The sequence below is a fragment of the Microcaecilia unicolor genome, chromosome 1, assembly GCF_901765095.1.
Source record: "Microcaecilia unicolor chromosome 1, aMicUni1.1, whole genome shotgun sequence".
NCBI classification, from domain to species: Eukaryota; Metazoa; Chordata; class Amphibia; order Gymnophiona; family Siphonopidae; genus Microcaecilia; species Microcaecilia unicolor.
The window spans coordinates 34,262,452-34,289,707 of record NC_044031.1 but is presented as its reverse complement, the minus strand read 5'-3'; the positions used below and the strand labels follow the sequence as shown (position 1 = coordinate 34,289,707).

General features: G+C 44.2%; 2 protein-coding genes across 2 annotated transcripts in view; one reads left to right on the top strand and one right to left on the bottom strand.

The window, feature by feature from the left end:
- LOC115464772 (oocyte zinc finger protein XlCOF6-like) overlaps positions 1-27,256 on the top strand; it is a 524,570-nt gene that overhangs the window by 204,655 nt on the left and 292,659 nt on the right. The window lies entirely within an intron of this gene.
- Positions 8,184-10,202, bottom strand: LOC115464839 (gastrula zinc finger protein XlCGF26.1-like). Its single transcript, XM_030195201.1, has 2 exons — positions 8,866-10,202; positions 8,184-8,796 (listed from the first exon to the last, which is right to left on the bottom strand). The coding sequence occupies exons 1-2, from the start codon at positions 10,120-10,122 to the stop codon at positions 8,335-8,337; spliced, it is 1,719 nt and encodes a 572-aa protein (XP_030051061.1). The 5' UTR covers positions 10,123-10,202; the 3' UTR covers positions 8,184-8,334.

The following is a 27,256-nucleotide window of genomic DNA, read 5'->3' as shown; positions in this document are numbered from 1 at the left end:
ACCCAAAAGGCATAACGAAGTCTGAGACTTGTTAGCTACACGTAACAAATTCACCATACGCCGCACATTGTCTTTAGCTTGCCTATGAGGAACAAATCCAACTTGATCAGGATGAACCAAGTCTGGAAGAACCCTAGCCAGCCGATTCGCCAAAACCTTAGCTATGATTTTAACATCAGAATTAAGAATGGATAAAGGGCGGTAAGATGAACAATCAACCTTATCTTTACCCGGTTTTGAATCACAGCTATCCAAGCTTCCATCATGGAAGGAGGAAGAGCCTCTCCTTCCTGATCCCCATTACAAATCTCCGCTAAGAGAGGAGCCAACTCCCCCCTAAACACCCTGTAAAAGTCATTCGGCAACCCATCTGCAGAATAAAGGGATTTATAAAAAGAGTGGAACCTTTGACGAATCAAGGAGGATTGGGTCAATATCGTGTTCTTACCTTCACCAATATGCAGGATTGTTCGGTCAAGCTGCCCCTGCCGCAAGCTAAGAGCTAAAGCTCGACCAGGTTTATTCTGAGTGGAGTAATGATGTAACTGTTGCTGACCTCGTACAAACTGGAGTTGTTCTGAGTAGATGTTGTCGAACCTAAGGCGAAGGGCCTGAATCTCCCGCAAGTGAGCAATCGATTGCAACGACTTATGCCTGGCCTCGAGACAGGATAATTGTGACATACATGCTGCAACCTCCTGTCTCTGGGCCCTAGCCCGAATACTAGCATGTTTTAAGAAAAAAACCCTCATTACGACTTTCAAAGCATCCCATACAATCCCCATAGGAGGACCCGATTCCAAGTTATTATCAAGATATTCCTTCAGAACCTTACGATAAGCAGCCAACAACCTCTTGTCCCTTAGTAGGGAAACATTTAGGGTCCACCGAGTATCTTTATCCACCTCACAAAAAGAAGAAAGACAACCATGTTGGGGCATGATCCGAAATAGTAATAGAACCTATACCAGTAGTGCTACTACCCTGTGAAAGAGATATATCGAGGAGAATATGGTCAATGCGAGAATAAGAGTCGTGAGAATGAGAATAAAAAGAATAATCCTTTTCCCTTAAATGATGTAAGCGCCACGTATCACAAACTGCCAATGTTCGGGTCAAAGCCTCCAAGGCCTTAGAGTTTTGAATGTCAGCCCTCGAAGTTACACCAGTCTTATCAATGCTCGGGTCGAACGTTGCATTCAAATCCCCCCCCCCCCCCAGTACCAACTTAACAAACGGGTCCACTTGCACCACTTTTCCAATCCAGACAAAAAATGCTCCCTGAGATTCATTAGGCACATACACAGCTACTAGGGAGAAAGGTGAATTATTCAGTAACACCTGTAAAAGCAAAAAAACTACCCGCAGGATCACGCTTAACTTTCTGTACCTGTACCTGTACCTGGTGGAAGGAGGATAACCAGTGGGACACTGTCATACCGGGGTACAAATTATATCGTAGTGATAGGGTGAATCGGATTGGTGGAGGGGTAGCATTGTATATTAACGAGAGCCTTGAATCAAATAGATTGAAAATTCTGCAGGAAACAAAACACTCCTTGGAATCACTGTGGATTGAAATTCCATGTGCAAAGGGGAAAAGGATAGTGATAGGAGTGTACTACCGTCCACCTGGCCAGGACGAACAGACGGATGCGGAAATGTTAAAGGAAATCAGGGACGCAAACAAACTGGGCAACACAATAATAATGGGGGATTTCAATTACCCGCATATAGACTGGGTTAATGTAACATCTGTACACGCAAGGGACATAAGATTTCTTGATGAAATCAAGGACAGCTTCATGGAACAGCTAGTTCAGGAGCCGACAAGAGAAGGAAAAATACTAGACTTAGTCCTTAGTGGTGCTCATGATCTAGTGCAGGGGGTAACGATACGAGGGCCGCTTGATAACAGTGATCATAATATGATCGGTTTTGATATTGGCATTGAAGGAAGTGAAACTAGGAAATCAAGTACGCTAGCGTTTAACTATAGAAAAGGTGATTACGACAAAATGAGAAAAATGGTGAAAAAAAGACTGAAAGGAGCAGCTCGCAGAGTAAAAAACTTGCATCAGGCGTGGATGCTGTTTAAAAACACCATCCTGGAGGTTCAGGACAAATATATTCCACGTATTAGAAAAAAGGGAAAAAAGACTAAACGTCAGCCGGCGTGGCTAAACAGTAAGATAAAGGAAATCATTAGAGCCAAAAAACAATCCTTCAGAAAGTGGAGAAGAGAACCAACTGAAAGTAACAGGATAGATCATAAGGAATGCCAAGCCAAATGCAAAGCGGAGATAAGGAGGGCAAAAAAGGACTTTGAGAAGAAATTAGCGTTGGAAGCAAAAATACATAGTAAAAATTTTTTTAGATACATTAAAAGCAGGAAACCGGCCAAAGAGTCGGTTGGGCCGCTGGACGAAAATGGTGTTAAAGGGGCGATCAAGGAGGACAAAGCCGTAGCGGAGAAATTAAATGAATTCTTTGCTTCGGTCTTCACCGAGGAGGATTTGGGGGGGACACCGGTGCCGGAAAGAATATTTGAAGCGGGGGAGTCGGAGAAACTAAACAAATTCTCTGTAACCTTGGAGGATGTAATGGGTCAGTTCAGCAAGCTGAAGAGTAGTAAATCACCGGGACCTGATGGTATTCATCCCAGAGTATTAATAGAACTAAAAAATGAACTTGCGGAGCTACTGTTAGAAATATGCAATCTGTCCCTAAAATCGAGTGTAATACCGGAAGACTGGAGGGTAGCCAATGTTACTCCGATTTTTAAGAAGGGTTCCAGAGGAGATCCGGGAAATTATAGACCGGTGAGTCTGACGTCGGTGCCGGGCAAGATGGTGGAGGCTATTATTAAGAATAAAATTGCAGAGCATATACAAAAACATGGACTGATGAGACAAAGTCAGCACGGATTTAGTGAAGGGAAGTCTTGCCTCACCAATCTAATGCATTTTTTTGAGGGGGTAAGCAAACATGTGGACAATGGGGAGCCGGTTGATATTGTATATCTGGATTTTCAGAAGGCGTTTGACAAAGTGCCGCACGAAAGACTCCTGAAGAAATTGCAGAGTCATGGAATCGGAGGTAGGGTACTATTATGGATTAAGAACTGGTTGAAAGATAGGAAGCAGAGAGTAGGATTGCGTGGCCAGTATTCTCAGTGGAGGAGGGTAGTTAGTGGGGTCCCGCAGGGGTCTGTGCTGGGTCCGTTGCTTTTTAATGTATTTATAAATGACCTAGAGATGGGAATAACTAGTGAGGTAATTAAATTCGCCGATGACACAAAATTATTCAGGGTCGTCAAGTCACAGGAGGAATGTGAACGATTACAGGAGGACCTTGCGAGACTGGGAGAATGGGCGTGCAAGTGGCAGATGAAGTTCAATGTTGACAAGTGCAAAGTGATGCATGTGGGTAAGAGGAACCCGAATTATAGCTACGTCTTGCAAGGTTCCACGTTAGGAGTTACGGATCAAGAAAGGGATCTGGGTGTCGTCGTCGATGATACGCTGAAACCTTCTGCTCAGTGTGCTGCTGCGGCTAGGAAAGCGAATAGAATGTTGAGTGTTATTAGGAAGGGTATGGAGTCCAGGTGTGCGGATGTTATAATGCCGTTGTATCGCTCCATGGTGCGACCGCACCTGGAGTATTGTGTTCAGTACTGGTCTCCGTATCTCAAAAAAGATATAGTAGAATTGGAAAAGGTACAGCGAAGGGCGACGAAAATGATAGTGGGGATGGGACGACTTTCCTATGAAGAGAGGCTGAGAAGGCTAGGGCTTTTCAGCTTGGAGAAGAGACGGCTGAGGGGAGATATGATAGAAGTGTATAAAATAATGAGTGGAATGGATCGGGTGGATGTGAAGCGACTGTTCACGCTATCCAAAAATACTAGGACTAGAGGGCATGAGTTGAAGCTACAGTGTGGTAAATTTAAAACGAATCGGAGAAAATTTTTCTTCACCCAACGTGTAATTAGACTCTGGAATTCGTTGCCGGAGAACGTGGTACGGGCGGTTAGCTTGACGGAGTTTAAAAAGGGGTTAGATAGATTCCTAAAGGACAAGTCCATAGACCGCTATTAAATGGACTTGGAAAAATTCCGCATTTTTAGGTATAACTTGTCTGGAATGTTTTTACGTTTAGGGAGCGTGCCAGGTGCCCTTGACCTGGATTGGCCACTGTCGGTGACAGGATGCTGGGCTAGATGGACCTTTGGTCTTTCCCAGTATGGCACTACTTATGTACTTATGTACTTATGTACCTGCAGCGAAGAGTGCAACAGGATCACAACCCCCCGTTTCTTCTTGGAGCCGGCATCAGAGGCAAAGAAAATATTTTGATACTGACAATGACATAGGAATTTTTCATGTTCCCTCCTGAAGTGAGTCTCCTGCAAAAATACCACATGGGGAGTACTTGTCATCAGTTCCCGAAATAACTTTTGGCACTTCTGGGGAGAGTTGAGACCCTTAACATTGTAAGACAAAAATTTGAGATCAATACTCATTTATGGCATATATCCTGTGAAGAAAGGGCCAAACTCTGCACCAGCAATGGAGAAAGAAAAGAAGAAGGCAAGAAAGAACAAGAGAAAAAGAAAACCCATAGCCCCGCTCCCCAGCAAGCTTTACCCTTAGGAATCCCAACCCAATAGCCCCTCCCTCCAGTACTGCAACCAAATTCTATCATTCCCATTTCTTCACCCCCCAACCCTATTGTCCCCCTAAACATAGTCGCCCCTTCCCTTCCCACCCCCTCCCTCCAAATCATCAAAAAACCCCTAGACAGAGACCAACAAGTCCCCCTAACTAGGCACATCGGAGAAAGTAATCCATCAACCCGAAAAACCACCCAAACCCCCCCCTTCCCCACTGCTCAAAACACATTCCTATCCCCTTGTAGCATCGTACAAAATAGACCACATTAACTCCCCGTATTCTCCCCCCCCCCCCCCCCCCCCCGCTCCTTCCTCCCTCTGACAACACTCAAACAAGTTCTAACTAAGATCTGCAAATTCCAGAGATTTTCCTTTAAACTCCTATCAAAGTGTTCCTCTCAGAAGTCATAACTACATATAACAGACTTATAATAAAATCAGAAAGTCTCCTCAGGTAGCCTTCGGGGAGACATGCTTCCATTGCTGAAGCTTGGCCCGAGATGTGGGGGCGATGTCCACCGGCGGGTGGTCAGCGTCAGTCAAACCTTCCTCGCTCAAAACCTTCCATACTTCAGATAAGAGTCTGAGACGATGCAACTTTCCCCCCACTGTAGAGCAGATAGCAAAAGGAAAGGACCATCTATTCGGGATCTTATTTGCGATTAGGATATCCAAAACAGGTTTCATGGTGCGTCACTTGGCCAGAGTCAGTTGGGACAGGTCCTGAAACACCTTCACCTGAGCCTCATTGTAGTCAATATATTGGACCTGACGAGCCCGCAGCATCAGACGCTCTTTTATAGCATAAGAAGAAAAACAGACGACAATGTCCCGAGGCTTATTATCCTGTCTCTTCCCTACAGCTCTATGAGCTCGCTCCACTATAATATCTTCCAATTCAAGCAGCTTACCACAAAGCAACTTGACCACAGCGACTACATCCTCTTTGTCCCCAACCTCTGGAACTCCACGGAAGTGGAGGTTGTTCCTCCGCCCTCGATTTTCCTGGTCGTCAACCTTGTATTGTAGATCGTCTAGGTATTCAAGGAGTTTTGAAATTTTTGCGTCAGCCCCATTCAGGTGCTCTGCTTGTTGGCTCGCTGCCTTACCGGCCTGATGCGCCTACTGGCGCTCGCCCTCCTTTCGCACCGAAGACATTTTTTCCAGCCGAACTAAAGTCACCCCACCTGGTTCCTACGGTTTTCCACTGCAGCAGGGAAGAATTTAAGGATGTGTTTATGCTTTTTATCGCTATTTATAAGCAGGGACGAGACGGAGCTTCGGATTTAGGTAGCCATCAGCGTTCGTGATGTCACTTCCTCCTTCCTTATGGCTCAAGCTTTTACCACACTTAGTACATATGAATTGTTTTATATCTGTGTTGTAATGTTTACAGAGATGTCCGACCTTGTTGTGCCTTTCAGTATACAAATTTTCAGCCATCATCACTTCGCAGTCAGCCACAAGATGAGTAACTGTCTCCTGCTCTTTCTTACAAAATCTACAAATGTCAGTTGTATCTTTTTTCAATGCTTAATGAGAACCATTTAATTTAATGCCTTCTTGTATGGATTCTTTGATATATTGTAAGGCTTGTTTTCGGACTGAAATTTGTACCTACACTTAGTACAAGTAGCTGACGTGGCGGAGCCGGTGGGGGGAAGAGGGGTTGGTGGTTGGGAGGCGAGGATAGTGGTGGGCAGACTTATATGGTCTGTGTCAGAGCCGGTGGTTAGGAGGAGGGGCTGGTGGTTGGGAGGCAGGGATAGTGCTGGGCAGACTTATACGGTCTGTGCCCTGAAGAGCACAGGTACAAATCAAAGTAGGGTATACACAAAAAGTAGCACATATGAGTTATCTTGTTGGGCAGACTGGATGGACCTTGCAGGTCTTTTTCTGCCGTCATCTACTATGTTACTATGTTACTATGACTTCACTCCAGTGTGGATTCCTTGGTGTGTGGTCAGTTTTTTCTTCTCACTGAAGGTTTGGCCACACTCAGTACATGTAAATGGCTTCATTCCTGTGCAGAATTTCTGGTGTTTTCAGAACATTTCTTTCTGACAGAAGTTTTATCAGACTCAGGGCATGTAAATGCATTTACTCCTGAGTAGGTTCTCTGTTGTATGGTGAGTGTTCCTTTCTCAGTGAAGCTTTTACCACATTCAGTACATGTAAATGAGTTTACTTGGGAGCAATTTTTCCAAATGGCTTTGTTTTCTGCCAGGGCATGTGGAGTATGATCTCATTCTGCCAAATTTACTGCTAACACTTGCCACAGTACTTGCCTTGTGCCAAAGAGAGCTTCTTTCTGTAGTTCATAAGATGTATAGACAACTTATGCAGGCGTGTTTGGAGCGCCCTGTGGCGCTCAAAAAGATGGGAAATATTTCTGTATCTTTCTGCCACATTTTCTTGGTCTCAGGCTGTATTTCTTGGAACTTGAGGATCTTCCCTCTTTCTACACAGTTCACCAAGTAATTGATTGATCTAGAAAGTTCTATAATCAATGCTGTTTTGGTGTTTTTCTCTTTTAGTACTATATCTGTTTTTCTTGCACCCAGCTTTTTGTCAGTCGGAATAAGGATATCTCAGGTGATCATAACCTCTTTGTTTTCCACAATGCTCTTAGGGTCATGATCCCAATGCTTTTCCGGTACACCGATGTTGTAATGCTTAGAATTTCCAATGAATGAGATGCGCCACCTTGTTGAGCTTTTCTGTATAAATATTTTTCTGCCATCAGTACTTCGCAGCTAGTCACAAGATGAGTAACTCTTTCCAACTCTTTCTTACATAATCTACAGATATCTGCTGTACCAGTTTTAACAGTGGTTGCTGGAAACTATCTTGTCTGTAATCCACTGTCCTGGGCTGTAACTATCAATCGTTAATCTTTAGCTTTCAATTCATCTGTCTTTAACCATTCACGTGTCTGATTTTGATCCACAAATTGTTACTGGAGTAACACCTTGTAGTTCTTGCTGTACTTATGCACCTGCCACTTGTTTCTCCCCTGCTGAAACAATTCCTTCAAAATGTTTTTCTCTTTTTTCACAAATTCTGTTGCGTCCTTCCCTTTTGGTACCGATAGATTTTCACCCATTCCTTCTACTCATCGGAAGGATTCTGGAAGTTTTTCTTCATATTTCAATACCTTTTGTGCATTGTGATCTGATGCAGCCATTAACTAAGCCTGAATTCTTCAGTGCTTTCTGAGGTTTGCAGTCTAACTGAAGCTTTTATTACACTCGGTACACATAAATGGCTCCACTCCTGTGTGACTTTTCTGGTGTTTTGTGAGGTGCACCTTCTGATTGAAATTTTTTTACTACATTCAGTACAGGTAAATGGTTTCATTCCAGTGTAGATTCTCCATTGTCTTATAGGTGTTCCCTTCTCAATGAAGCTTTTACCATGCTCAGTACATGCAAATGGTTCATGTGGATTCTTTGGTGCATTATCATGTATTTCTATAACCTAAAACTTTTGTCACAGTCATTGCATGGAAATGGTTTTACTCCTGAATAGATAGTCTGATGCATGCTAAATGTTTCATTGTCAATGAAGCTCTTACCACATCGGTACATATAAATGGCTTCAGTCCTGTGTATATTCTTTGGTGTTTTCTGAGGGTTGTCTTCTGACTGAAGCTTTTATTACACAGTGCAGATGAAAGGTTTCATTGCAGTGTGGACTCCCCAGTGCCTTGTGAGTTTTCCCCTGTCAATGAAGCTTTTACCACACTCAGAACAAGTAAATGGCTTCTGTCTTGTGTGGATTCGCTGGTGTTTTGTAAGGTTTCCCTTCTGAGTGAAACTTTTCTTACACTCAGTACAGTTAAATTGTTTCACTCCTGTGTGGATTCTCTGGTGTTTCGTGAGGCGTGCCTTCCGACTGAAGCTTTTATTACACTCAGTGCAGTTAAATGGTTTCACTCCTGTGTGGATTCTCTGGTGTATTGTGAGGCTTGACTTCTGAGTGAAGCTTTTATTACACTCAGTACAGTGAAAGGGTTTCATTCCTGTATGGATTCTCTGGTGTACTGTTAGGTTTGACTTCTGATTGAAACTTTTATTACACTCAGTGCAGTGAAAGGGTTTCAGTTCTGTGTGGATTATCTGGTGCATTATCATGTATTTTTTCAACCTAAAGCTTTTGCCACACTCAGTGCATAGAAATGGTTTTACTCCTGAATGGAGTTTCTGGTGCATGGTGAGTGTTTCCTTGTCAATGAAGATCTTACCACATTCAGTACATGTAAATGGTTTCACTCCTGTGTGGATTCTCTGGTGTTTTGTGAGGCGTGTCTTCTGACTGAAGCTTTTATTACACTCAGTGCAGTTAAATGGTTTCACTCCTGTGTGGATTCTCTGGTGTACTGTGAGGCGTGTCTTCCGACTGAAGCTTTTATTACACTCAGTGCAGTTAAATGGTTTCATTCCTGTATGAATTCTCTGGTGTATTGTGAAGTTTGACTTCCGACTGAAGCTTTTATTACAGTCAATGCAGTGAAAGGGTTTCAGTCCTGTGTGGATTCTTTGGTGTATTGTGAGGCGTGCCTTCCGACTGAAGCTTTTATTACACTCAGAACAGTTAAATGGTTTCATTCCCGTGTGGATTCTCTGGTGTACTGTGAGGCTTGACTTCTGAGTGAAGCTTTTATTACACTTAGTGCAGTGAAAGGGTTTCAGTCCTGTGTGGATTCTCTGGTGTATTGTGAGGCTTGACTTCTGAGTGAAGCTTTTATTACACTCAGCGCAGTTAAATGGTTTCACCCCTGTGTGGATTCTCTGGTGTATTGTGAGGTGAGTCTTCTGACTGAAGCTTTTATTACACTCAGTACAGTTAAATGGTTTCATTCCTGTGTGGATTCTCTGGTGTATTGTGAGGTGAGTCTTCTGATTGAAGCTTTTATTACACTCAGTGCAGTGAAAGGGTTTCAGTCCTGTGTGGATTCTCTGGTGCATTGTCAGGTTTCTTTTCCAACAAGAGCTTGTACCACAGTCAGCACAAGTATACAATCCCTCATTTTTCTGGTCTTTCAAGAAGTTTTCCTTCCTGCAAAAGACTTTTTCAGCTTTAGTAGAAGCGACCAATTTCTCACCAGTTTGATCTTTATTATTATCAGTGAAAGCATCTCCATGACTGAAGCTTTTCATACATTCAGTACTGGAAACTAGTGTCTCTCCTAGGTACAATTTTGCATTTCTTATTACGTTTTCTTCCTGATTGACGCTTTTGTCACAATCAGGACATGAAGGTAATCTCTCATCAGTGGTGTTTTTCTGGTATTTTGTAATGTTTCCTTTATTGGTGAAATTTTTCCTATATTCTGTACTTGTACACATTCTAGTTTCTTTATTATTTTTCTCATGTTGCATTACTTCTTTCTTTCTACTGAAATGTTTCATACATTCGTCACATAAGCATCTTTGATTTCTCATCAGGTTTGTCTGCTCTTTCTCTGTCTGTATGATATTACTGGTACTGTTTTCACACAGAGCTGAGCCTTCGATTGAACTTCTTTGTTTATTTTGATTGTTTCCCTTTTCTCCCCAGTCAGAACAGGAATAAGTCTCCTCTTTCTCTCCTTCTGGTAACATCTTTTCCCCTTCAGGCTTCTCACTGAGCTTCCAGTTATGTTTCTCTGTAGTACTGTTTTTAGGGTTCTCTTTTTCTAAATAAAATAAAAAAAAGAGAGCATTGTGTATTACTGTGGAACAAGAACAATCGAACAAGTTCAGTAATACAACACCTCTTTGTAAATTTTCCACCCCCTCCCTGTTGGGAATACTTTTCCAAGCTGATCACTTCAGAGACGAAGATAGAATATATGAACATATTCAAGTCGATATTTAAAAGCACATTTTGATCTTTTCTCATAGGCGTAAGAAAATCCATGCTGAGCCGGACCAAGCTCCATCAGCCCTTGATTCCGTCTCCAAGTGGCCATTCTGGTCAGAAGTGCCAGGCAGATCCCAAAAATTAGACCTATTTCTCGTGGTCCATTTTCCAGTGAAGAGCAATGGAACCCCAAGTCTACCTGTCTAAATATGTTTTTATGGACTTTTCCTCCAGAAACTTTCTAATCTTTTTTGAACCCTTCCATATTAGCTGCTTTGAACATATTCTCCAGCCACCGAGCTTAATTATGCACTGCAGGTAAAACAACCTTCCTACTTTCTCTTAGGCTTCCGCAGCTTGTGTTATGATGTTGTAGTTCTCTGGGTGTTGCTGTGTCTGAGTAGGCCGAACCGACGTTTTAGCCATTGTGCTGTGGTTTTCTTCACAACTGCTGAAATGTCAGTTCTGCTTACTCAGATGCGGCAAGAACCGGACAACTGCAACAATCAACCTTTCTACAATTTGATTTCAGTCTGCTGATCTTTAATTGTACGGAGAGCAGACTGGTCCCCCAGACATCCCAGAAGAGCAGTGGGGCACCTTAGAGGACACTGCTCTGCACGTCATAAAAATGCTCCCAGGTGCCCATCTCACCTTTCCTCCCTTATCTTGTCCCCTGAGCTCTCTGAAACCCACCTAAAACCTATTCCCCCCCCCACTGTACACCAATACAATAGCCCTTATAGGTGAGGGGGCACCTATATGTGGGTACAGTAGGGTTTTGGTGACTTTGGGAGGGTCACAGTTTCCACCACAAGTGTGACATGTAGAGGGGGATAAGGACCCAAGCTCCCCACTCCATAGTCCACTACTCCAGGGACCTGCATGTGGCTCTAAAATCTGAGGCTGTCATAGAGGCTGGTAATCATATATTTCTTCACATTTTGGGGGTGGGTGGGAGGGGTCAGTGACCACTGGGAGGTTATTGGAGGGGGGGTCATCCCCAACTCCTTCCAGTGGTCATCTGGCCATTTAGGGCACCTTTCTGTGCCTTATTTGTTATAAAAACCAGGTCTAGCTCAAAACATCTTAGTTTTAGATTTGTTTTGTTCCATTATGGCTGAAAAAAGTCTAAATCTTAGGAACACTCAAATCCCACCCTTAACACTCCCCCAACACACCTCCATAGTCATTTAGGATGTGTTGGAAGAACCACTGACTGGTTAAGACCGAACTGACATTATCTTAGGCAGAAACTTAGGATATGTGAACATGGAAATCTTTGTATAAGGTGGATCATTAGAAGTAAAAAAAACTACAAAATAAAAATACATAATGAATAAAACATAAACATCACATTGTATATTTGATAATAAAACATATCTTAAAATACTATCACATCATATAAAATAAAAACAGATCAAATCTAAAAACATAATATCAAATCAATATCAGTTAAAAACATTCAGATTAAATATGCATGCAATAAAATAATAATTTTAATACAAGACATGATATCAACAAAAAATAATAATATCAACACTAAATGTATATCAACAGAACTGCATAGGACAGATAGGTGGAGATATATAACACTAAAATAACTGAATGACTGTATGCAATAAAATAATAATTTTAATACAAGACATGATATCAACAAAAAATAATATGAACACTAAATGTATATCAACAGTTATTGTAGTGTTGTATATCTCCACCTATCTGTCCTATGCGTGCATATTTAATCTGAATGTTTTTAACTGATATTGATTTGATATTATGTTTTAGATTTGATCTGTTTTTATTTTATATGATGTGATAGTGTTTTTAGATATGTTTTATTATCAAATATACAATGTGATGTTTATGTTTTATTCATTATGTATTTTTATTTTGTAGTGTTTTTACCCCTGACGCAGCCTGAGGGCGAAACGTGGCCACGTCGGGTAACTTGTAATAAACCACTTCTTCTGTTACCCTCCTGTTCTATTTTTTTGTCTTTTTTGATCTGATTTTTTTTCTTTTGATTTGCTATTTCTGTGGCAGATCTTTGCCTTTTTTTGTTTCTGTAAGGTGGATCATTGACTAAAGCCTGAGGCTCACTTGCCCTGTGAGATAAAGTAACAGCCACCAAAAACAAGACCTTCCATGGCAGGTGCTTCACATGACAGGTATCAAGTGGCTCAAAGGATGTTTCAATATCAGAGGATAAGCGCAGTAGATGTACAATGTAATGTACAATGTCTACACCAGTGAGCACAATATAAACGAAGGAGGAAAACAAAAAGTAAATTTATTTTATATCCTGTGCTTTCCCACTCATGGCAGGCTCAATGCAGCTTACATGGGGCAATGGAGGGTTAAGTGACTTGCCCAGAGTCACAAGGAGCTACCTGTGCCTGAAGTGGGAATTGAACTCACTTCCTCAGTTCCCCAGGACCAAAGTCCACCACCCTAACCACTAGGCCACTCCTCCACTTTAATAAAAGTGTCCTTCTTAAAAAGTCCAAATATTTCAACATGCAAAAAATCCTGCTTGGCCGCAGATACGTGCGGCACAAGGAACAGGACTCAAAATAGTTGTGTTTTGGTGATCTTGGCTGCATAAGGAGTTGCTCAGTCGAAACGTAGTATCACACGGGATTCAGCAGTGAGCTTACGTGGTGTGGTTGTGCGGTTCACAACAGATTTTTTTCTGGAGAAGCTGATCAGGCCCCAGGACTGGAACATAGAGACATTCCCCCAATATTCAAAGCTATTTATTTATTGGGATTTATTAACTGCCATTATGAAGAGATTCACCCAAGGCAATGTACAGCAGGTACAGTTTAACATAAAACCTACAATTTTGTTAACAGCATAACAATTGTAAAATGACCAAGTATAAACATATATATATTGTCTAGTGGGCAACAGAGGGTTAAATGAAGAGGGAAGACACTGGATGGAAGGAGGGACAGAAGAGGGTAGACGCTGGAAGGAAGACAGGAGGGAGAGGGCAGTCACTGGATGAAAGGAGGGAGAGACGAGGGCAGACACTGGAAGGAAGATGAGAGAGACAGAGAGCAGACGCTGGAAGAGGGAAGAGAGAGGGCAGATGCTGGATGGAAGGAGGGAGAGAAGGGGGCAGACGCTGGAAGGAAGACAGGAGAGAGAGGGCAATCACTGGAAGAGGGAAGAGAGAGGGCAGATGCTGGATAGAAGGAGAGAGAGAAGGGGCAGACGCTGGAAGGAAGACAGGAGAGAGAGGGCAGTCGCTGGAAGAGGGAAGAGAGAGGGCAGATGCTGGATGGAAGGAGGGAGTGAAGGGGCAGCCACTGGAAGAGGGAAGAGAGAGGGCAGATGCTGGATAGAAGGAGAGAGAGAAGGGGGCAGACGCTGGAAGGAAGACAGGAGAGAGAGGGCAGTCGCTGGAAGAGGGAAGAGAGAGGGCAGACACTGAATGGAAGGAGGGAGAGAAGGGGGCAGCCACTGGAAGAGGGAAGAAAGAGGGCAGACGCTAGATGGAAGGAGAGAGAGAAGGGGCAGATGCTGAATGGAAGGAGGGAGAGAAGGGGGGCAAATGCTTGAAAAGGGAAGAGAGAAGGCAGACGCTGGATGGAAAAGACAGAAGAGAGAGGGAGACATGGATGGGAAAGAAGGCGGCAGATGCTGGATGGACGGCGGGAGAGAAGGGGGCAGCCACTGGAAGAGGGAAGAGAGAGGGCAGACGCTGGATGGAAGGAGGAAGAGAAGGGGCAGGCCACTGGAAGAATGAAGAGAGAGGGCAGACACTGGATGGAAGGAGGGTGAGGGGGCAGCCACTGGAAGAGGGAAGAAAGGGCAGACACTGGATGGAAGGAGGGAGAGAAGGGGGGCAGATGCTGGAAGATGGAAGAGAGAAGGCAGCCGCTGGATGGAAGGAAGATGGAAGAGAGAGGGAGACACTGGATGGGAGAGAAGGTGGCAGACGCTGGATGGAAGGCGGGAGAGAAGGGGGCAGCCACTGGAAGAGGGAAGAGAGAGGGCAGATGCTGGATGGAAGGGGGGAATAAAGCCACTGACCAGTTAAATCGCGTTTTGGTGCCTAAGTGGTTATTTTGCACTGAATATTTTGAGTCAGCACTGAAAAGTTAACTGACTAAATTGCACGTTAACCAGCAATATTGAGCACTGACCGGCTAAGGCGGACAAATCAGATTGCATAAATAGCAGTCCTAGCTTTGCCCGTTATTCAGTGGTGTAGCAAGGGCGGGGCGGTGGGGGCGGTCCGCTCCGGGTGCACGCTGCTGGAGGGTGCAGAGAGCAGCCACGTGCCTGTTGGCTCCGCTGGTTCCTTGCTCCCTCTGCCCCGGAACAGGTTACTAGAAAACTTTGTTAAAAACTTCAAAAACTCCCCTCCGAAGGGACACCACCTTGTAAGTGGTGGAGGGGCTTCCGTGTTTCAATGACTCAGAGGGCTATGCTGAAGGGTTACCCATATCAGACAGGCCTCTGAGGAGAAACCAGACAAAGAGTGTCCCAAATTAGGGAGAGGGGAAAGATGGTGACCTGAAGCTCGTACACTCAACGGCCCAGCTGTCCTCTGAAGTTCAGTTTTTGTTCACTTGAAATTTCCTCTCTGCATTGCAGTTGCCTTAACAGAGGAAGGGGACAATGGGGGGTCAGCCGCCGATGACCAGCGTTTTGTCCCCTGTGCAGCAAGTGTGGGACCGCTGTATGACGAGCTGCCCATAGATGACTGGGTTGATGAGTCCTTTGATTAGCACCGACGAAGGAGCGTCGATGCTCTTGGACCTGGAAACAACTTCATCGCTCAAAATCATTTAACCACCATGTCCAAAGGGGTGGAGGAGTGAGTCAGGAGTGTATGCTGAAACGGAAGTCGTTTACAGCTGAACCCGTGTCGGCGGTGCTACTCCTAAACCCTTAAGAGTTATCAGCTTGGAGTTTTTGGCTCCCGTGGAGGTTGCATTGAATGTCATCTGGAGGGTGCTCCAGGACCTGACGGTGGTAGAGAATGACTTTGCTTCAGATATAGTCTTGTTAATGAGCCACATGGATAATCTAATCGAATCATTTGAGAATATACAGCAAATGAAGTTCTACTGAAGTAGAAACGGTTAAGATTTGAAAATGATAATAAGACCAGAAAAAATTTGAACAAAATGAATATTGTTGTAGATGATTAATATCGAGATTGTTGTTTTCCCAGAGTTCCAGGTATGACTCCTAATGTTTTTTTTCCTCTGAAATGATTCCTCTTAATATATTAATTCAAAAGGAGTGAAGCCTGTGAAACTGGGATTACTTTAATCAGCGGGAATTGGATTGGAGATTCAAGGGTTTGTATTGTTAAACAATTTCTGGTTTTAAAAGGGAAAAAAAATGAAATCAGGTGTATTACTTTCACTAATATTGGACAATAAGTATGTTTCCAATGAAATTGATGGACTATGCACCGTTATGGTCTTGAAGAAACCAACCAGATGATCAATGTGGAAAAATGATTTAGATAAATAATAACTGGGGATAATCGGGTTAATACCACGTTTTCTTTGTTTGCTGTTGCTTAAATTGATCTCCTTGTCTTGTTTCACTCTCCCTATTTATTTTGTGGTCTAAGAAAGAGAAAGATTGTACAAAATCCATTTATCTTGTTGAGATTGTTTTCTTCAAATATTGTTTTAATGTACAATCATCTCTGTTTTACTGTTTTGCAAGTGATCCTTGTAAAATGAAAAAATTATAAATAAATGATTTAAAAAAAAAAAAAAAAAAAAAAAACTTCAAAAACTTTGGAGTCACTTGTTGAGCAGTTGGCAGATTTGGATTTCCTGTGGGATGTGTATTAGTTTAGAGATGTTGCACAGGGGTATTGATGTTCAATTTTTGTGATTTAATTCTGGTCGACATGTACCGTATTTTTCGGACTATAAGACGCACTTTTTTCCCCCAAAATTTGGGAGGAAAATGGGGGGTGCGTCTTATAGTCCGAAGGTAGCGTTTTTGGACCTCCGTTCCGTACTTACAGGATTCCATGTTCCCTGGTGGTCTAGTGACGTCGGGGCAGGAAAGAGCCCACTCTTTCCTGCCCATCGCGCTGCTCTCCGTGCTTCTCAATGCTTTTCCGAGACCGTCAGAAAGCATTGAGAAGCACGGAGAGCAGCGCGATGGGCAGGAAAGAGGGGGCTCTTTCCTGCCCCGACGTCACTAGACCACCAGGGAACATGGAATCCTGTAAGTACGGGACGGAGGTCCAAAACCCGGACAAGACGCACCGGAGCACCTAGGTTTTAGAGGAGGGAAAGAGGAAAATTTTTTTTTCCTATTTCCCTCCTCTAAAACCTAGGTGCGTCTTATGGTCCGGTGCGTCTTATAGTCCGAAAAATACGGTATACTGTTATCCTTGATGTGTACTATTCATTGTACAGGAATCTTTTCAGTTTCAATAAAGACTCTTTTCACATTAAAAAATAAAAATTAAAAAAAAAACATTTTTTTTGCCAGCCTCAAATGTCATACCCAGCTCCATGACAGCAGTATGCAGGTCCCTGGAGCAGTTTTTAGTGGGTGCAGTGCACTTCAGGCAGGTGGACCCAGGCCCCAGTGGCGTTCCTAGGGGGGGGCCGGTAGGTGCGGTCCGCCCCGGGTGCACGCCGCTGGGGGGGTGCAGCGCGTGCCTGTCCTCCATTGTTCCATGCTTCTTCTCTGCCCCGGAACAGGTTACTTCCTGTTCCGGGGCAGAGAAGAAGCATGGAACAACGGAGGACAGGTGCGCACGGCACCCCCCCCCCCAGCGGTGTGCACCCGTGGGGGGGGTTCCTTCGCGGGGGGTATCCTTTCGCCGGGGGGGGGGGTCCACGCTGCATCCAGGGGGGGGGGGTGCTGCACCCGGAGGGCGGGGCGCATCGGCGATCCGCCCCGGGTGTCAGCCCCCCTAGGAACGCCACTGCCAGGCCCACCCCCCCTACCTGTTACACTTGTGGTGGTAAATTTTAAGCCCTCCAAAACCCCCCAAAACCACTGCACCCACATGTAGGTGCCCCACTTCACCCCTAAGGGCTATGGTAGTGGTGTATGTTTCTGGGTAGTGGGTTTTGGGGGGGGGGGGTTGGGGGCTCAGCACCCAAGGTAAGGGAGGTATGCATCTGTGAGCAATTTTTGAAGTCCACTGCAGCGCCTCCTAGGGTGCCCGGTTGCTGTCTTTTCATGCTCATTTGTACAGCGCTGCGTAAGTCTAGTAAGTAGTCATGACATGTGAGGGGGACCAGTGCACTACAAATGCTGGCCCCTCCCATGACCAAATGCTTTGGATTTGGCCGGGTTTGAGATGGCCGGCCTCGGTTTCCATTGTCAGCGAAAACCGATGACGGCCATCTCAAACCTAGACATCTCTGACATTTGGCCAGCCCCAACTGTATTATCGAAACGAAAGATGGCCGGCCATCTTTTTCGATAATACGGTTCGGGACTGCTGCTTGCCGTTCAATTATGCCCCTCCACGTGGTCTTATAAATTTTAGTAAACAGATAAATAAAATTCCATATCCCTGATCACTTTGGTTGCCCTTCTCTGTACCTTTGCAAATTCCATTATATATTTTTTTGATATGTGGCATCCAGACGCTGGATGGAAGGAGGGAGAGAAAGGGGCAGCCACTGGAAGGAAGACGGGAGAGAGAGGGCAGACGCTGGAAAAAAGGAGGGAGAAAGGGAACAGCCACTGGAAGAGGGAAGAGAGAGGGCAGACGCTAAATGGAAGGAGGGAGAGAAGGGGGCAGACACTGGAAGGAACAACACCCAGCATGGAGCTAGACAGAAGCATTATAATATTTCTTTGTTTCAATTTTCTATTTGTTTCCTAATAATTCCTAGCATCACGGTTGCTTTTATGGCCACCATTGCACACTGAGCAGAAGATTTCAAAGTACTGGCACAAAGATACATAGATTTTTGTTTCCTTAATATGAAACCTGGAATCATGTAGACATAAGTTAGATCATTCTTCCTAATGTACATCACTTTGCACTTGTCTATATTAAATTTCATCTGCCATTTGGATGCCCCAGTCTTCCAGTTCATCTACAAGTCTGATCACCTCATTTGCTTTTCCCATTTTCAGCATATCTGTTTTGGAATATCTCTGTAGTTGAATCATACAGGAAGCAATCTTTTTAGGAGAACATCGTATGGTATCTGTGTACTGTTTGTTTGCTACAATTGATTTGTATGTTTTCACTATATCATTGATGTTTTCTGTACTAATAATTTTAATGCTTTATTTGCATGTAGAAACCACGGACACAGGCACTTTGCTAAGGCTGGATCGGGTCCTTCAATAAACTTCACTTCCTTGTGGATTAAAAACTGGTTGAAGGATAGGAAACAGAGAGTGGGGTTAAATGGGCAGTATTCACAATGGAGAAGGGTAGTTAGTGGGGTTCCTCAGGGGTCTGTGCTAGGACCGCTGCTTTGTAAGTCTAAATTACAGAAGGACCTTACGAGACTGGGAGACTGGGCGGCTAAATGGCAGATGACATTTGATGTGAGCAAGTGCAAGGTGATGGATGTGGGAAAAAAGAACCCAAATTATAGCTACATCGTGCAAGGTTCCACGTTAGGAGTTACGGACCAAGGGATCTGGGTGTCGTCAGGTGCCCTTTGGGAAGTTTGCCAGGTGCCCTTGGCCTGGATTGGCCGCTGTCATGGACAGGATGCTGGGCTCAATGGACTCTTGGTCTTTTCCCAGTGTGGCATTACTTATGTACTTATGTACTTCAGCATAAGGCTTCGCCTCAGGTCCATCCCATGGTCCACTAGACTTCTTCTGTTGTGCTGTTTGGTTTCTGTTGCTGATTCCCTCTTGCTAGCTAGTGTTGTATATAGAGTGGATCACCTTGCCATCACTCATTATCAGTCACCCAGGCTTCCTGCACCGAGACTCACCCACTGCCAGTCACTCCTTAATCTGCCTGAGAAGGGATTTTAACAGGGGGAATAAGAGGAAATCCTTACCTAGAGACATCAGGGTCTCATAATTCTCCTTCATCACCTCCCTGTAAAGCTCCTTCTGCCCTTCATCTAAATACTCCCACTCCTCCTGGGAGAAAGAGACAGTGATGTCCTCAAACGTCACCCGCATCTGAAACACAAACCAGAAACACACTCAGGGACACAAGGAAGTGCTCAGAATGCATTCTATTTCCCTCATGCCTTTGTTTTGGGGTTGTCACTGCACATTCTTTCTGTTTTATGTAGAATTCCCCCAACATAAACACCCGTCTCTTCTGGCGGGCCTAGTGGTGTCCTATCCTCCCCTCCTCTTACCTTACTGTACTGCTCTGGTGGTCTAGTGACCTCTTCAGTGCAGGAAAGAGCCCCCTCTTTCCTGGCCGGAGCGGCTGCAGACTGTCTCTTGCTGCCTCCGGTCCTGGCGCCGATTCAAAATGGCCTTGGCACGTACCGGCACAAAAAAATGCACTGATACACTTGGTGACCCCTACTGAGCCAATGTTTCATTTTCTGCTACTATGTCAATGTCAATGTTAAGCTTATTAAATCGCTATCTGGCTCAGTTTCGAAAGAGGACTCCCATCTTTCGACACAAATCGGAAGATGGACGTTCTTCTCACAGGGTCGTCCAAATTGAAATAATCGGAAGCCGATTTTGGATGTCCCCAACTTTCTGTCACAGGGACGGCCAAAGTTCAAGGGGGCGTGTTGGAGGCGTAGCGAAGGCGGGGCTTGGGCGTGCCTAACTTGGGCGTGCCTAACACATGGACGTCCTCGACCCATAATGGAAAAAGAGGCGTGTTTTTCTTACGACCAAGGCACAAAAAGGTGCCCGAAATGACCAGATGACCACCGGAGAAAATCGGGGATGACCTCCCTTTACTTCCCCAGTGGTCACTAACCCCCACCCACCCTCAAAAAATATTTTTCAAAATAATTTTTGCCAGCCTCTATGCCAGCCTCAGATGTCATAGTCAGCTCCATCACAGCAGTATGCAGGTCCCTGGAGCAGTTTTAATGGGCGCAGTGCACTTCAGGCAGGCGAACCCAGTCCCATACCCCCCCTACCTGTTACATTTGTGGAGGAAACAGCGAGCCCTCCAAAACCCACCACAAACCCACTGTACCCACATCTAGGTGCCCCACTTCACCTGTAAGGGCTATGGTAGTGGTGTACAGTTGGGGGCAGTGGGTTTTTTGGGGGAGTTGGGGGGCTCAGCACACAAGGTAAGGGAGCTATGTACCTGGGAGCAATTTATGAAGTCCACTGCAGTGCCCCCTAGGGTACCCGGTTGGTGTCCTAGCATGTCAGGGGGACCAGTGCACTACAAATGCTGGCTCCTCCCATGACCAAAGGGCTTGCATTTGGTTGTTTCTGAGATGGACGTCCTTGGTATCCATTATCGCCGAAAATCAGAAACGACCAAGTCTAGGGACGGCCATCTTTATTATTTTATTATTATTTATTGCATTTGTGTCCCACATTTTCCCACCTTTTTGCGGGTTCAGTGTGGCTTACAATATATTATGAATCATGGAAATACAAATTGTTACAACTCGGTTATGGATTACATTGTGATGAGTTATGCGAGACATAGTCAAAGTATCGTTAAGGAATATAGTAGTGGAAAAGAGCATTGAAACATTGGAAGGAAATAACGGAAACAAAAAGGGGCAATATATAATAATAGGAAAATCTTTGTTGTACATTTTCTGTCAGTAAAGGTATGAGTGTGGTGAGATTACAGGGGATGAGAATTCAGAAGTGGCTGTATTGATGCATTACTGAGCAGTGAGTGTGGGCTTTATATGTTTTGGTTCTTTCCGTAAGTTTTTTTTCAAAAAGATAGTTAGGGATGACCTAAATTTCAAGATTTGGACATCCCTGACCGTATTATCGAAACAGACGTCAACCTTGTTTCGATAATACGGGTTTCCTCGCCCCTCCATCGGGATGTTTTGCGAGGACGTCCTCAACAAAACTTAGACGTCCCTTTCGATTATGCCCCTCCACATCCCCTAATTAAGGGTTCAATGTGATTTACAAGTTAAATATCAGTAAACAAAGTATTCAATTAAGCATTTTTAAAGTACTAATAACACTTACTAAAAAGATAAGTTTGGAATAAGGAGAATGTAAAGAAATCCCAGGAACCAGTAAGTGACAGTCAGAGGGAGAGAGAGAGAGGAAGGAGAATGTAAAGACATGTCAGGAAGTAGAAAGTGAGAGTCAGAGGGAGAGGGAGAGAGGAAGGAATGTCAAGAGATGTCAGGAAGCAGAAAGTGACAGTCAGAGGGAGAAGGAGAGAGGGAGGAGAATGTAAAGAGATGTCAGGAAGCAGAAAGTGAGAGTCAGAGGGAGAGAGGAAGGAGAATGTAAAGAGATGTCAGGTAGCATAAAGTGAGAGGGAGAGGGAGAGGGAGAGAGGAAGGAGAATATAAAGAGATGTCAGGAAGCAGAAAGTGACAGAGGGAGAGAGGAAGGAGAGTGTAAAGAGATGTCAGGAAGCAGAAAGTGACAGTCAGAGGGAGAAGAAGAGAGGGAGGAGAATGTAAAGAGATGTCAGGAAGCAGAAAGTGAGAGTCAGAGGGAGAGAGGAAGGAGAATGTAAAGAGATGTCAGGTAGCATAAAGTGAGAGGGAGAGGGAGAGGGAGAGAGGAAGGAATGTCAAGAGATGTCAGGAAGCAGAAAGTGACAGTCAGAGGGAGAAGGAGAGAGGGAGGAGAATGTAAAGAGATGTCAGGAAGCAGAAAGTGAGAGTCAGAGGGAGAGAGGAAGGAGAATGTAAAGAGATGTCAGGTAGCATAAAGTGAGAGGGAGAGGGAGAGAGGAAGGAGAATATAAAGAGATGTCAGGAAGCAGAAAGTGACAGAGGGAGAGAGGAAGGAGAGTGTAAAGAGATGTCAGGAAGCAGAAAGTGACAGTCAGAGGGAGAAGGAGAGAGGGAGGAGAATGTAAAGAGATGTCAGGAAGCAGAAAGTGAGAGTCAGAGGGAGAGAGGAAGGAGAATGTAAAGAGATGTCAGGTAGCATAAAGTGAGAGGGAGAGGGAGAGGGAGAGAGGAAGGAGAATATAAAGAGATGTCAGGAAGCAGAAAGTGACAGAGGGAGAGAGGAAGGAGAGTGTAAAGAGATGTCAGGAAGCAGAAAGTGACAGTCAGAGGGAGAAGGAGAGAGGGAGGAGAATGTAAAGAGATGTCAGGAAGCAGAAAGTGAGAGTCAGAGGGAGAGGGAGAGAGGAAGGAATGTCAAGAGATGTCAGGAAGCAGAAAGTGACAGTCAGAGGGAGAAGGAGAGAGGGAGGAGAATGTAAGATGTCAGGAAGCAGAAAGTGAGCGTCAGAGGGAGAGGGAGAGAGGAAGGAATGTCAAGAGATGTCAGGAAGCAGAAAGTGACAGTCAGAGGGAGAAGGAGAGAGGGAGGAGAATGTAAAGAGATGTCAGGAAGCAGAAAGTGAGAGTCAGAGGGAGAGGGAGAGAGGAAGGAATGTCAAGAGATGTCAGGAAGCAGAAAGTGACAGTCAGAGGGAGAAGGAGAGAGGGAGGAGAATGTAAAGAGATGTCAGGAAGCAGAAAGTGAGCGTCAGAGGGAGAGGGAGAGAGGAAGGAATGTCAAGAGATGTCAGGAAGCAGAAAGTGACAGTCAGAGGGAGAAGGAGAGAGGGAGGAGAATGTAAAGAGATGTCAGGAAGCAGAAAGTGAGAGTCAGAGGGAGAGAGAGAGGAAGGAGAATGTAAAGAGATGTCAGGTAGCATAAAGTGAGAGGGAGAGGGAGAGAGGAAGGAGAATGTAAAGAGATGTCAGGAAGCAGAAAGTGACAGAGGGAGAGAGGAAGGAGAGTGTAAAGAGATGTCAGGAAACAGAAAGTGACAGAGGGAGAGAGGAAGGAGAGTGTAAAGGGAAGTCAGGAAGCAGAAAGTGACAGTCAGGGAGAGGGAGAGAGGAAGGAGAATGTAAAGAGATGTCAGGAAACAGAGAGAGAGAGAGAGAGAGAGAATGTAAGGTTTAGCCCTTTCTTATCAGACAAGCTGAAAGACGCAAGGCTAAACCTTTAATTAGGATCTTACCTGCTCCTGAAGATCACTTGTAGAGATTCACAATTAGACAATTATAAATTTGTGAGAGGAACTAGTCCAAACCTGTAGCAAAACTCATCTCAGTGCTAGCAAAAGTTCCAGTTTCTGAGGTAACAAAACATTTCTTTTATACTTTATCTAACTAGGTCTTCTGTCTCTACCTCTATTGGGGCCCCCCTTATCTAAAAACGACATCTGGCTTTACTTGTTCCTCCAAAACCAGCCTCAGGACCTCCAGCCACAAATTTTGCACATGGTGATTATTTCCTCCTCCCTACTGCCCTGCTTACAAGAGGAATGTTAAGATAAGAACTTAGGCTGGGTGACAGAGCTGGCGGGACCCTGCCCTACAGAGAGACAAGCAGGCATCTTAGCAGTTACATAGTAGTAATCCATAGTCCACCATCTTATGGACAGCAGATTCAGAAAGCAAAGAGATGTCAGGAAGCAGAAAGTGACAGTCAGAGGGAGAGAGAGGAAGGCGAATGTAAACATGGACTGCTAGTTCCCTATGCCATTAATGCAGCTGTCTAAAAACTTTTCTGTTCTTTGTTTGTATTGTTAAATAATTTCTGGTTTTAAAAGAGAAAAAATTAAATCAGTTGTATTATTTCCACTAATATTGGACAATAAGTATGTTTCCAGCGAAATAAATTGACTATACACCGTTTTGGGTTTGAAGAAGCCAACCAGAGACGATCAATGTGGAATAATGATTCAGATAATAAATAACTGGGGATAATCAGGTTAATACCATGTTTTCTTTGATTACTGTTGTTTAATTGATCTCCTTGTCTTGTTTCACTCTCCCTATTTTGTGGTCTAAGGAAGAGTTAATAATTACCTGATTGAAATAATTCTTGTATTATTTTGTCTGTATTTCTGGCAAGTTATTTTAGTGCTTGTAAAATTAAATTCTTATAAATAAAATTTAAAAAAACATTTCTGTTCTTTAATGTCTTAATTGGAGGAATGTGAGTTATATGACATGGTCGTATGTTGCATCGGGGAGACTCGATTAGCCAGAAAAGCCTATGAGCATGTTGCAGTAATCTAGGACAAAGGAGCCTTTTTATAGGGTAAGAGTTTCCTCTGACTACTGTTTCTGAAGTTTTTATTCATTTGAGCAGGTCTCTTCACCACACCACATTGAGTTAGGCCTGTAGCCCAATAATGTTTTCCTTGAAATCCCTGTTTCTGGAGAAAAGAAATCATCCTTACATTTTTGTGCCCCAAAATGTCATCACAACAAGTGGTGGCTTCATGAGTTATTTCATACTCTTACCAAATGTTCATCATGGATTACTGTGTTTGGAACTTGCTATACCGCTTTTCAAAATAAAAACAATCAAACCTGTTTATTACTAATAATAAGAACAATGAAAAGATCTTGCTGACCTGAGCATGTATACCTTGGAGGATAGGAGAAACAGGGGTGACATGATACAGATGTTCAAATATTTGAAAGGTATTAATCCGCAAATGAACCTTTTCCGGAGATGGGAAGGCGGTAGAACTAGAGGACATGAATCGAGGTTGAAGGGGGGGCAGACTCGAGACTAATGTCAGGAAGTATTTTTTCACGGAGAGGGTGGTGGATATGTGGAATGCCCTCCTGCGGGAGGTGGTGGAGATGAAAACGGTAATGGAATTCAAACATCCGTGGGATAAACACAAAGGAATCCTATTTAGAAGGAATGGATCCATGGAATCTTTCCGGTAATTGGGAAACAAAATGGGAGCTGGGCAGACCTTCTACAGTGTACGCCCTGATTGTGACTGAATAGATAGCAATGGGCTGGAGTGTAAATTTTAAGGGGCTTCGATGTTAGCTCCAGAACTTAGTACAAGAACAGTACTGGGCAGACGTCTATGGTCTGTGCCCTGAGAAAGGCAAGGACGAATCAAACTCGGGTATTCATATAAAGTATCACATACCATGTAAATGAGTTTATCTTGTTAGGCAGACTGGACGGACCATATAGGTCTTTATCTGCTGTCATTTACTATGTAACTACAAATCATTAACAGGACAGAGAAAAGAAAAGAAAAGCAAGAAACGGAGCATCACTGCCAATCCCAAGCCGCTACAATTCCACCTAGCTGGAAAAGGCTTGAGTAAAGGTGAGTTTTCAGTCCTGCCTTGAATATAAGATATGAGTTCTTCTCATAGGTGACATGGAAGAGAGTTCCAAAGATAAGGGCCAAATAGAAAAAAACACCATGGCGAATTTAGAAAAATTGTGTGCGATAAAGGCGGGTTAGTCAGAACTTTGTGATCAGGAAGATGTGCTGCTAACTGTATTACTTCATGACCTAGTCAGTATTACTATTCAGGATTGTGTAATAACCTAGTAATCAGTGATATCAGTGTTTTAGTTAGACAATACATTCTATAGTTGCTTATCAGCATAAGGGAGCTACATTTGTACAGCTGAGCTGTAGTGTAGGGTGTATTATTCGATTTTCTTACCTATATAATAAATTAATATATTTCACAGCAGTGACTTTACTTTTATTCCAGTTCTCTCTAACAGAAGAAAAGTTCTGGTGTAGGCCCAGAACAGCCAGGTTCCTTTATAATATATAACCCCTGGACAGAGCTAGGAAGTTGGTTTAGCCAGACTCCTGTAAACAGAACCTGGGAATTACTCATTGGGTAGCTTTGCCCAGAAGAGTTATTCATCCTATAAATGCTTACATAAGTGAAGTAACAGATAAGCGGTGCTGGGAGCTAGACCCCAGAGTGCGGGTAAGTTGATAAGGGGTGATTAGGGAGGCAAGGTGGGGAGGTTGGCCAGTGTGTAATACTAAGCTTAGCGGAGATTGGGTGGTAGCACCGGTGGTTGGGAGGCGGGGCATAAGGTCTATGCCTCGAAAATGGCAAGGATAAATCAAGGTCAGGTATACAGCCGTCATCTACTATGTTACTATGTTAATGTAAAGAGATATCAGGAAGCAGAAAGTGAGAGTCTGGTAAAGCAGGAGGAGCAGCTGCTGTGTGAGGGGAGGAGAATCAGGAAGCAGAGCCTGAGGGGCTACAGCAGGGAATGGATTGAGCAGTGCCAGGCTCATTTCTTCTTCTGTGTGTGTGGCATTGCCTGGCACTGCATCCCCTGCTGCCCACATCCTGCCAGTCTCTTACCTGCTCAGCACAAACCCCAAGAGCCATTCTCCTGCCCTTCTCCACACATCCAGCTCCAGAAAGGAAGGGGAGAGAGGAAGGAGAATGTAAAGAATTCCCAGGAAGCAGAAAGTGACAGTCTGAGGGAGAAGGTAAAGCAGAAAGTGAGAGTCTGGTAAAGCAGGAGGAGAATGAGGAAGAAGAGCCTGAGGGGCTACAGCAGGGAATGGATTGAGCAGTGCCAAGGTCATTTCTTCTGTGTGTGTGGCATTGCCTGGCACTACATCCCCTGCTGCCCACCTCCTGCCAGTCTCCTACCTGCTCAGCACAAAACCCTTGCAGCCCCTCTGCCATCATGTTTATTCTGGGGGTGACTTTCCGAAATCCCCTGTTTCCTTTTGTCACCCCCACCCTCTAGTTTAAATGTCTAGAAACATACTGCCTGAATTTCTCCCTAAGGATCCTTTTTCCCATCACAGGAAGATGTAGCCTATCATTACAGTACAGCCTGTTATTTTTTCACGTATTACCCCATTCTCCT